Raw genomic sequence first — 12,757 nt, 5'->3', positions numbered from 1 at the left:
ACAGAGCTTTCAATCAATTGTTTCATTACTTTGATGGAAAAAGCCACATTTGATGTTTCTTCACTTCTTGACTGCATGTTGAATTGGCACACTAGTGTCAATGACAGTGAGTCATTAATAGATTATCTTTACATCTAAAGGGGCAATTTTATAACTAGGCATCCCCATTCAGACACACTGATGCCACACAATGAGAGCCTATTCTATAAAAGCTTCCGAGTGCCCAAATGCTATTCTAGAATAGTGGCATAAGCTGGCATCAACATTTACAACACCAACCATAGACCTCACATAACTGTAGTCACGTAAATCCAGTAAGGAGTATTGTTAAATTTAAAATTTCGTATTATGACCCATAAAATACTGTATATCAATCCCCCAACCTGTCACCACTCATACCATATACTGCCCCATGTATTTTGCATTTTTAAATTTTTGTCACATTTATACTCCGCGCTTTCCCACTCATGGCAGGCTCAATGCGGCTTACTTGGGGCAATGGAGGGTTAAGTGACTTGCCCAGAGTCACAAGGAGCTGCCTGTGCCTGAAGTGGGAATCGAACTCAGTTCCTCAGGACCAAAGTCCACCACCCTAACCACTAGGCCACTCCTCCACTGTTGCTACTATTGGAGATTCTACATGGAATGTTGCTATTCTACTAGCAACATTCCATGTAGAAGTCGGCCCTTGCAGATCACCAATGTGGCCGCGCAGGCTTCTACATGGAATGTTGCTAGTGGAATAGCAACATTCCATGTAGAATCTCCAATAGTAGCAACATTCCATGTAGAATCTCCAATAGTATCTATTTTATTTTTGTTACATTTGTACCCCGCGCTTTCCCACTCATGGCAGGCTCAATGCGGCTTACATGGGGCAATGGAGGGTTAAGTGACTTGCCCGGAGTCACAAGGAGCTGCCTGTGCCGGGAATTCAACTCAGTTCCTCAGTTCCCCAGGACCAAAGTCCACCACCCTAACCACTAGGCCACTCCTCCACTAGTGCTACTATTTGAGATTCTACATGGAATGTTGCTATTCCACTAGAAACATTCCATGTAGAAGTTGGCCCTTGCAGATCACCAATGTGGCCGCACAGGCTTCTACATGGAATGTTGCTAGTGGAATAGCAACATTCCATGTAGAATCTCCAATAGTAGCAGCATTCCATGTAGAATCTCCAATAGTAGCAACATTCCATGTAGAATCTCCAATAGTATCTATTTTATTTTTGTTACATTTGTACCCTGCACTGTCCCACTCATGGCAGGCTCAATGCGGCTTACTTGGGGCAATGGAGGGTTAAGTGACTTGCCCAGAGTCACAAGGAACTGCCTGTGCCTGAAGTGGGAATCAAACTCAGTTCCTCATGGCCGCGCAGGCTTCTGCTTCTGTGAGTCTGACGTCCTGCACGTACGTGCAGGACGTCAGACTCACAGAAACAGAAGCCTGCGCAGCCTTCTACATGGAATGTTGCTAGTGGAATAGCAACATTCCATGTAGAATCTCCAATAGTATCTATTTTATTTTTGTTACATTTGTACCCTGTGCTTTCCCACTCATGGCAGCTCAATGCGGCTTACATGGGGCAATGGAGGGTTAAGTGACTAATAAATTGGTTATTCCTAGTCCTAATAGGGCCCAGTGGGAGAGCATAAGGGCACATGCTTTCTTCTTCCTTTCGCCTGCATTATGGAACTCCCTTCCACAGTATTTCCAGCTGGACACTTCTTAGTCTTCTTTTCGTAAAGTGCTGAAAACATACTTTTTTTGAACTTGCTTTTGGGATTGGAGGATGATCCATTCCTGTGGTAGACGTTTTTAAGCTTGGTGGGAGACTTTTTTTTTATTATTATTATTATGCTTTGCATGAATGGTATGTAATGTTTGGAATACTATAGTATGGGGGCCTATGTTCTGTGTGGTGGTCCTTTCCTATGTTATTAATGGCGTTCCTTTCTATTTTCTTGGATTTTGTATATGCAAACCGTCTCGATTTGCTTGCAAGACAGGCAGCATAATGACCCACATAACGTTCTGTATTATGTAAGTTATGTAAGTGGGAGCCCTGCCCATTGCCTGCCCACGCTCCACCCATGTATTTGTTCCCTTCCATTAGACGCTATGCCCAGGATTCTAGACGTGGCGCTGAAAATAGTACGCACAAATTTGGGTGCATGCACAATTTGAGTAACGAGTCAATTAGAACCAATAATTGGGTGCTGTCACTTTTTGGTGTTAATTGCCAACAATTTGGATCTGTGTGCGCATCTTGCTAGGCGCTATTCTATAAAGGTGTGAGTGTAAATCTTTTAGCATGTACCTGAAAAGGGGGCATGGCCATGGGAGGAGCATTCACTCAAGATTGCATATTATTATAGAATTTGGGGGATTTGTGCCTAATTTGCACACATAGATTTACACCAGGTTTCGGTTGGTGTAAATGCTCACGCCCAAAGTTGGGTGCCGATCTCGGTGCTACATGTTATTCTATAAAAACACCCAACTCGGAGCGCCATTTATAGAATAACATTCAGCATTCACTTTTTTTCATTGCCCAAATTTGGATGCCATTTACAGAATGGAGGAGTGGCCTAGTGGTTAGGGTGGTGGACTTTGGTCCTGAGGAACTGAGTTCGATTCCCGGCACAGGCAGCTCCTTGTGACTCTGGGCAAGTCACTTAACCCTCCATTGCCCCATGTAAGCTGCATTGAGCCTGCCATGAGTGGGAAAGTGTGGGGTACAAATGTAACAAAAATAAAATAGATACTATTGGAGATTCTACATGGAATGTTGCTACTATTGGAGATTCTACATGGAATGTTGCTATTCCACTAGCAACATTCCATGTAGAAGGCTGCGCAGGCTTCTGTTTCTGTGAGTCTGACGTCCTGCACGTACGTGCAGGACGTCAGACTCACAGAAGCAGAAGCCTGAGCGGCCACATTGGTGATCTGCAAGGGCCGACTTCTACATGGAATGTTGCTAGTGGAATAGCAACATTCCATGTAGAATCTCAAATAGTAGCAACAGTGGAGGAGTGGCCTAGTGGTTAGGGTGGTGGACTTTGGTCCTGAGGAACTGAGTTCGATTCCCGGCACAGGCAGCTCCTTGTGACTCTGGCCAAATCACTTAACCCTCCATTGCCTGCCGCATTGAGCCTGCCAAGAGTGGGAAAGCGCGGGGTACAAATGTAACAAAAAAAAAAAAATCTAGTCCTATGTCACTCACACACTTACAGAATAATGCTTAGGTGCAAAAGTGATAGTATGCTGTAATTTTACATGTGCAAATGAGACGCAGTATGAACATAGGTGGCCTATTATACAATTGCTTATAAACGTATTACTTGGGCAACCAGATACAACAACACAACATTCACATTTGTATTTACACTGATAGGAATTCAAACATTACTAGTGTCTATTTTATTTTGTCTTTAAAACAAAAACTTGTTACAAATATTCCAAGAACCATTTATGTGATCCTTATGTTTCTATTTTGCAGACTGATTTATGATGGTGCAGATGTCTTTGGGAGCCCTACCAAAATGTGGATTCTGGTGACAGCGATGTAAATTTTCATACTGCCAAGTCTCAGAAGGCTAGTAAAATGGAGGAACTGTACAAAGATACCCAAGGCTTGCAGATGGATGTTACCAACCCTTCCTCAACGCTAGCCAATAATAAGCTAGAAAATGGAGTTACTCAGCTAATAACTGCTGAAGCATGGAATATCAATTCCACAGGCTTGATGAAGAAAGCACTTTCACCCTTAGTGACTGTCCCCGCTCCTTCTCTTTTAACTCCACCTGCAGAATCCCAAAGCGGCGTTGCCCTGAAAGTGGCTGCAACATTGCTGCAGCCGATTTGTTTAGGAGACAGCCCTGTAGTCCTGCCAATTCACTTGCAAGTGGCAGGAAGTACAGCATCGCCATTAAACTCCAATAATATACCATACGTCATGACTACCCAAGGTCCAGTTCCGTTGCCTGTTCTCCTGGAGCAACATGTGTTCCAGCATTTAAATCCTCCATTAGGGTTACCTCAAGGCACTTCAAGTACTGCAAGTTCCATCCAGAGCCATCTCTTTCCAGGCCCTTCTGCCTCTGTTGGACAACCTCAAATCCTGGATCAAAAACCTTCGACCCAAACACAGGATCCTCTATTTCCACCAGTTTTTCAAACACCTGCGGTTCTTCAGGATTTGTTTCCTTCACAGGGACCCATTGGTTCATCACCTTGTCAAACCACACCAGATTACATCTCTGCTAACCTCCATTCTGTTCCACCTCAAACCTTCGGCTCACTTTTATCTCCATTAGTCCCGCCAGCAACTCTCCTGGTCCCGTATCCTGTGATTGTTCCACTCCCAGTTCCGCTACCCATTCCCATCCCGATACCAATTCCTGTGCCCCATCATGGAGGATCCAAAGGAACAGCTGATGTAGCCAAATCCACCACATATAAGCACAGCGTCTGCAAAGGTACCCAAACCACTCTAGAAAAAGAAGAATTTAAACTTTTTGATTTCACTCAGAAGAGAGAGTTTTCCCAGTTTAATCGTCATACAGTCATTAAAATGAGCAACGAGAACGAGGCACTGGATCTGTCCTTGAAAACTATACCAGTAATAAAGAGGAATGAGATGAGTCCTCCACCACCACCACCATCATCTCAGGAAGATAGCATTTTAGATCTATCAGTCCCTTCACAAAGAAAAACCAGGAAGCCAGACCCGCATGCAGATATGGCCCGTTTGGGAGGCTCACTGAGTGAGCGAGCAGGCCATTTCAGTGATAAAACCCCCACAATTCTGAAATCTTGTGCCCCACACAAGGGCCTCGAATCGTCGGTAAACATGGACAACACAATCGGTAGCAGCAACCAGCCTGATATGCTGAGGCAGCAAAAGTGGCTATTGGATCAGGGTGCCAGAGCAAGCTGTGACCCTAAAGCCGGAAGCAATATTGAGATCGTTAGCACTTCACAGACTGCAAAAGTCATAGTGTCGGTCAAAGATGCCGTACCTGCCATCTTTTGTGGCAAGATAAAAGGTCTTTCTGGGGTATCAACAAAAAACTTTTCCTTCAAGAGAGACATGCCTCCAGACTCTGTGTTGCAGCATTATGATACAAAGAGCCAACCAGAATCTAGGGAAAATGCCGACGTGCTCAGAAAACCCCTTAAAAACAGAAGTGTGAAGTTAAAGAAAATGAGTTCGCAGGAGATTCATATCCTTCCCATCAAAAAGCAACGGCTGGCTGCCTTTTTTCCAAGAAAGTAAACTTTAAGAAAAATCGTGAAATAAAATATGAAGATGTGCTTGTTTATGCATTAAAACTATGTTTGTAACTTATTACTTGGAGATGTGGTTGGAATAATGGTGTAGTCATGAAATTGCTTGGAAGGTCCCTGAAAACAGATTTAAAAAAAAAAAAAAAAACTTTCAAGGGAAAAGTGAAATGGAGTCACCTATTTTTGAGTGACTTGCACATGTTTTGCAGCTTTAATGGAATAATCAGTCAGAAGTAAAAAGCTATTTTCAGTGCCATGAAGTGCTTTGATGCTGTAATTCTTAATGGACAAGAATGCGTTATTTCAAAAAGAATAAATGTTTGTATGTGCTTATTGTTTGACGTATTCAATTATTTATAAATTGCTTTCCTTTTCGGGGACGTTTTGATCAAGATACTGTAACCAGTCAGGTTTTCAAAATATCCACATTCGGTTTGCAGGAGAGAGATTTTGCATGCACTGCCTTCTTGGTATGTAAATCTTTCATCAGGGCCGCCGAGAGGGGGGGACAAAATTCCCGGGGCCCGGGCCTCAAGGGGGGCTCGGCGCCGCAGTCCCACCCGCCACCGTGCCCCTTCCACCTAAACCCCCGCCAGCAGAAATGCTGTCTTCTGTTCTGACTCCAGCGTGCGCCGGCCCACACAGACGCGCTCCTCTCAGCTGATCTTCACTGTACTCTGCAGGGCTTCTGTGCGTCTGATGTGCAGGACGTCAGACGCACAGAAACCCTGCAGAGTACAGCGAAGATCAGCTGAGAGGAGCGCGTCTGTGTGGGCCGCGCACGCCGGATTCAGAAGACAGCACTTCTGCTGGCGGGGGTTTGGGTGGAAGGGGCCCGGCCCAGTGGCAGAGGCGGGTGGGACTGTGGCGCCGGGCCCTCCTCGGGGGGGGGGGGGGGGGGCCCAGGGGTGGCTTTGTCCCGGGCCCGGCCCAGTCTCTCGGCGGCCCTGTCTTTCATACATACTCATTGTATATATGCTGAAAACCTGGATGTGCCCAAGGACTGGGTTAAGAACCACTGACCTAGAAAAGTTGATGAAGCTGTATCATGTATGGCGCCAAACGAAAGTTTTTTTAAAACCTCCCCGCTAGTGTGAAAATGCAGAAGGTGAAAAATAGTATATCTTGTGATGAAAAAACAAACAAACAGTATGGGCTGTTAATCCTGATCAGGTAATCTAATACTCCAAACAACTGAAAAACAGCCAAACACAATCCAAAGGGTTGTGTGAAATGAATATAAAGAAATGAGTGAAGTGGGAAATACCCTCAGAAACCAAGGCTCCCGCCAAGGTCTAGTCAACAAGGCACTTGTTATCTATAGAAGACTTTGTGCCCGTGATCAAGTTTCTTTCATGGGGTAAATATTCCCAACTTCACTCGTTCAAGATACAAAAATGCCCATAATAGAGCTCAAATTGTTCATACAAAATTGCCCATAACAGAGCACAGAGTGTAAGAATAACCGAGTAACTGAAACTGTTCAAGCTACAGCATGGCATGCATCAACTTAGCTTAATAAATGCTGGCTTGACAACCCCACATTTCAACTGTTGATTTTCAACGGGGCCCGATTCATTTCACCCATAACAGGGCTTCATCAGGAACCACTCAGTTGGATCATACTGTCAGGGGTATCGGTCTCAAGCTGACTAAACTTCTCTTACAACCGAGTGTGTAAGTGGTGGCTCTCAGTTTGTAATACTGTGGCGTTCTGCCAGAGCGAATTATATAAATCAGGGGTTCTCAACCCAGCCAGTCAGGTTTCAGGATAGCCAAAAGAAATATGTGTGAGATGTATGGGGCCTATTTGGATTCCCAGAGGTTGCTGGATGAGTTAAATATGGCCCAAATCATAGGCTTGCCCAAACCTGGAAAAGACCAGAGTCCTTTCAACCAACATCACTGTTAAATTTTGAAACAAAATTGTTGGCCAAAGTGATGGCATATAGATTGGCTTGTGGCTCATGTACTCCCTTCACTTGTGCATGAGGCTCAGGTGGGATTTGTATGGGACAGATATATAGCCAAGAACATAAAGGAGAATTTTGACCTCCCTTGATTAGCTTTGATGCTGAAAAGGCACTTGATAAGGTTAAATGGGACTTTATGTACGATACCTTACAACATTATGGCTTTGAGGATGTTTGTGGATGTAATACGAACACTCTACTCAGTACCTCCTGACTGTGGGTTAATGGCAGAAGCTGTGGGGACTTTGCTAAAAGTGGGGGAACTCACCAGGACTGTCCCCTATCCTCATTATTTGTTTTGATTTTGGACCCTTTGATAAGGGATATTCTCATCAACCCAGAGGTAAGGGGGGTGGGGTGGGAGATATCATCTTCAAAATAGCAGCCTTTGCAGATGATATGTTAGTGCACCTTACTGACCCCTCAGAGCTCCTTTGAGGCATTGCTGGACATTTTCCATGAATACGGAGACTACGCAGGGTTCAAATTAAATCTGTTCAAATTGGAGCCTTGGCTACTGAGGACATGGTGCGCCGGACTTAGGGGGAGGGGAATTTCCCCGCTGAAGTGGGCTGCTCACTCTCCAAGATTTAGGGATGCAGTTGCCTCGCTTCACCAAGTATAACGTGGGTCATCTTTTAGCCAAAACAAAGTGGCAGTTGGAGGGTTGGTTGGCACTGGTTGGATAAGCTTATACCGGATGGTGGTATTCCCCAAGTGGCTCTATGTGCTCCAGGCCATGCCTATCCGCCACCTCAAGACAGATTTTTCACAGGTAGCAAAGTTATTGCCTAAATACTGCCAGGGCAGGAAGAAGACGAAGTGTCACCTATCATCTATCGTTCGTAATTGGAGATGAGAAGGATTAGGCCTACCAACTTTATAGTTATATAATGCTCCATTGGGTGACGGGCTGTTAGATTGAACAGACTATACTCCCACTGTCTATGAACAGCTGCTATATATATACCATATAGTGTTAGATCTCCCCAATGAATATGGCAGGAGGTAGTGGGAAACTTGCAAAAGAGAAGTCTGCTGTTTAGACCCTTAAAAGACACTTGGATTAAACTGACAAGCTGGCTCAGTAGTGCCCCTACAGATACAGATCAATTGTCAATCGGGGTAACATGCAGTTCCTTCTAGGGATGGATAATGTTACCTTTGTTCATTGGAAAAACAGAGGATACAGCTTGATGGAAAGCATGCTCACTGAGGAGGGGCCAGTGTCATCTTTCAAGTCCTTTTGCCAACAGGTGGAGGTGCAGTTGGGGGACCAATTTGCCTTCTGCCAACTCAAACACTATATTAGATCCTTAGACACCGCTGGTTTAAAATCCAAATTAGGAGATAAATTGAGGGGATTTTTTTTGAGACAGTGGCAGCTGACAAGCTATTTCAGGCCTCTTTAAAGCAGCTCAACGCTTGGTGGTGGTGGTGGGTGGGGGGGAGATTTTCAGGTGGTTAAAAAAAGATGGGAGGCAGACATGGGGAAAGTACTTCTGGAGTGGCACATGGCTAGTACCATTACTAAAATACCTCAAATAACTCTGCTAAACACTGTCTATATATTGGCATGACTAAATATTTGTGTTTTAATAATGTTTTCTTTGATCTTTCTCTTGTCTCCTGACTAAATGAATGGCATTCCTTTCTGTCTCAGAATGTTGGGCAGGAAGGGTGATATATTAAAATACAATAAACCATATACCACTACATTCAAGTGACGAGCCTGAATCCAGTCAAGTGGATAAATAAATTAGAGCCCCAGCCTCCAAGTCCAACTCAGTAACTGAGCTAACTGATAAATCCTGGATGAAGACGCAAGCTGTTTGTGTTGCATGAAGTAAAGTTAAAGCAAACGTCTAGACCTGCTGAATACAGAACTAGCAAAGGAACTCTGGACTAAAATTATGCAAAGGTTCAGACTGGGAGAAGGCTTTAAGAAAATTTCAATGTGTTACATATCCCTTGGAGCACTGTAGGTCCATCACTGGATCAAGCCATCCCTCCAAAGTCATCAGCTGTGGATTAAGGACACTGCAGAGTAAGGTCACTGTACGAAAACTAGAGTGGTCTCTGATCAAGACAAAGGAAAATGGTGACAGTTCAATAATAACATAGTAACATAGTAGATGACAGCAGAAAAAGACCTATATGGTCCATCCAGTCTGCCCAACAAGATAAACTCATATGTGTATACCTTACCTTGATTTGTACCTGTCTTATTCATGGCACAGACCGTACAAGTCTGCGCAGCAGTACTTCCCGCCTCCCAACCACCAGTCCCGCCTCCCATCACCGGCTCTGGCACAGACCGTATAAGTCTGCCCTCCACTGTCCTCGCCTCCCAACCACCAACCCCTCTTCCCCCCACCTGCTCCACCACCCAATTTCGGCTAAGCTTCTGAGGATCCATTCCTTCTGCACAGGATTCCTTTATGCATATCCCACGCATAATTCCAAGATTACCTACCCTTACCTCTCCAACATGGCCAGTATATGAAATGACACACTGCGTATGCAAAGAAATAGTTAGGGGACACTGCATACATGTGGGAGGTGGTTTTATGATACAATATGTTGTAACCAAAGCAGAACATTTTGTTCTCAGTGCTACTAACACCGTCCCTATAGTAGGCTATGATAGTAACCGCATTATGTTGTAGGGAAGGTATGCAGAAGTGGATATGGAGAGGCATGTGAAGCTACGCGAAAATGTATGGTGCAAAGTACAGCCATATCTTAAAACACGTTATTACAGTCTGTTACAGACAAAGCTTAAAAAAAAAAAAAAAGATTCACCTTTCAGCGGGGACAATGATCTTAGGCATTAAAAAAAAAAGCAACAATGGAGTGCACTCAGCCAGAAGGAAGTGAACAAACTTGAGTGGTTCACAGAACATCTATGGCAAGATTTAAGACTGCAGTCCAGAAAAAAAAAAAAAAAGTAGGAGAAGCAAAAGCCTCACAGTTGAATACAGCAAGAAAAAAGGAGTAAGGTCCAACAAGTGAACATTATTTTGGTCTGTGGTTTGGGAAAGACTGAGGTTTAAAGGAGGAACTGTAGGTTATTGATAGGCAGAAAAAAAAGCAAACTTTATCAACTAGTCCCCATACCCCTTTCCTCCTAGTTTTAAAAATGGAACTTTATACCACAGCATTAACAGATAGCCTCTAGCAGGCACAGCAGGGCCTAGTTCAGTCTTAGGGAGAGGGGAAAAAAAAAAAAGAGAGAGAGAAGCAAGCATTATTAACTAGTTTCCATAGTGTACAACCCTTTTCCCATAGTTTTAAATTGAAACTTTCTCTAGAGGTAGACACTTTTCCCATAGTTTTAAACAAACTTTTTCTAGAGGTAGAAACTTAACAGCCAAAGAACATTAAAAAGGATAGTGGAAAGGCTCAAAGTTTGTTCTAAAAGACAGTTATTTTCTGTCGCTGCTGGAGAGGTAGTACTGCTACTGACCTGAATTAGGTGTTAATAAAGGTGTGAGAAAGTAGAATATTTGCAAAAGTTATTAAGGGCAATTTGATTACTGAGTTAGCTTGAACTTTCCACCACAGCCTAGAACATTAACAGATAGCCTCTCTGTGGTATTTTGCAACTACATTCAAAGCAGTTTACATACATACCTGGGGCAATGGAGGGTTAAGTGACTTGCCCACAGTCACAAGGAGCTGCAGTGGGAATCGAACCCAGTTCCCCAGGATCAAAGTCCGCTGCACTAACCACTAGGCTACTCCTCCACCCACAGCAGGACCCAGTTTAGTCTTCAATGTGTGAAGGGAAGGAGTATTCTTGTAATGCAGTACTACTGTCTGCCGAGACAGAACGGACAGATGAAGAAATGCTTACAGATATTAGGAAAACTGGCAAATTGGGCAACACTATAATAATGGGTGATTTCAATTACTTCATAAATCACAAGAAAACTTCTACAATAATGTTATGTATCTAAAGGAATGTCATTCCAATCCAATCATATATAAACAAATAAAATAGAGAAAGCGTGGAAAAGAGACATGCATACTTGAAAGGCAAAACCTTCATAAATGTAGGCGGCTCTTCATAATCATCAGTCAAAAACTCTACCTGTAGTATTATTTTTTTCAATATTCTTCAAAATGACAACTCTTTTAAAGATAAAGACTACGCTTAGAAAAACATACAGAAAAAAATGGTGCCATCAATTATATACATAGTACCGTGTTTCCCCGAAAATAAGACACTGTCTTATATTAATTTTTGCCCCCCAAAATGTGCTAGGTCTTATTTTCAGGGGCTGTCTTATTTTTCAGGGAAACATCGGGGTTGGCCTACCCGCCCTCCGTCGCTCCCGGAACTAACCTTAAACGCCTCCTTTCACCTTCGCAGCAGCAAGGCAGGCAACTCCTTCCTTCCGTGTCCTGCCCTCGCCTGACGTAACGTCCGCGGAGGAGGGGCCCGGCGACCTCGGGTGGGGGGGGGGGGGCCCGGGGGCGGCCTTGTCCGGCTCTCGGTGGCCCTGCTTTCAAACAAAAATTTGCTAGGTCTTACTTTCGGAGGAGGCCTTATATCTACCAATTCAGGAAAACCTCTACTAGGTCTTATTTTCGGGGGATGTCTTACTTTCGGGGAAACAGGGTACTTGTCTTGGAGATACAGTCTCACTTCAATCTTGCAATAATGCGATCCGATTGAAGTTAATAAATCGCAAATCCCGACAGGGGTTCCCTGTTTCACCACTTCAGGCTGCTTCAGGGGAGAAAATTATGTAATATTCAATCCAAGGTAACAAAAAAATGTGCAACTTCCAAGAAAAAGCTTTCAGCTAACGGCACTATCAAAATGGCGAATGGCACCTCCGAGATGCCGAGTTCTTATAGAACGGAGTCATACGTTGAATTACAAGACATCATGACGTCAAACTCATCGGCTGTCACAAAAAAACCTTTCAATTCAATCGCTACATTCAATCCTTGAGGCACCACAGATTGCAGAGTAAATATCCATCTCTGTTCATGCTGCCGAAGCACCCGACTTATATCTCCTCGTTGCTCTGTAATCCTCAATTGCTCCAACATCGAAGAATCCAAAAAGTGTGTCACTAAAGGTTCACTTCTTTGTCTGAATACAGTGCCTATGTTCAAGCAATCGCGTTTTTAAAGGTCTAGAAGGTTTGACGTATATAATATAGGTTACACGGACACTTAATCAGATATATTACATTACTGGAGGAACATGTGGTTTTTGGCGTGTAAAGGAGTGTGCATAGCCACAAACTGAGTGGAATTACACATCACCATGCACACCAAACAAGACCCACATGCCTTATTATAACCACCCTCACTTGTTTCATATCTCCGCCAGTTCCATACTTCAGCTGTGCACAAAATGTCATTCGAATTGCTATTTCTCTGGTATGCAAACATGGCTCTCATTTGCTGAAAACAAGGACGAACTTTAAGTATAGGTATACGTTTTTTGACAGCTCTAATATTTT

General features: G+C 43.7%; 1 protein-coding gene across 2 annotated transcripts in view; it reads left to right on the top strand.

Annotated features, from left to right (window-relative positions):
- RAI2 (retinoic acid induced 2) overlaps positions 1-5,591 on the top strand; it is a 77,571-nt gene extending 71,980 nt beyond the window's left edge. For both annotated transcript variants that reach the window (XM_030199694.1, XM_030199695.1), the window contains exon 2: positions 3,509-5,591. In XM_030199694.1, the coding sequence (XP_030055554.1) occupies positions 3,614-5,287 (1,674 nt within the window). In that variant the 5' untranslated portion in view covers positions 3,509-3,613 and the 3' untranslated portion in view covers positions 5,288-5,591. The remainder of the gene's footprint in view (positions 1-3,508) is intronic.
- Positions 5,592-12,757: the final 7,166 nt, after the last annotated feature.

The sequence above is a fragment of the Microcaecilia unicolor genome, chromosome 4 (assembly GCF_901765095.1).
Source record: "Microcaecilia unicolor chromosome 4, aMicUni1.1, whole genome shotgun sequence".
Lineage (NCBI taxonomy): Eukaryota > Metazoa > Chordata > Amphibia > Gymnophiona > Siphonopidae > Microcaecilia > Microcaecilia unicolor.
The sequence above is the reverse complement of the archived record's forward strand: the minus strand, read 5'-3'. Positions and strand labels throughout refer to the sequence as shown.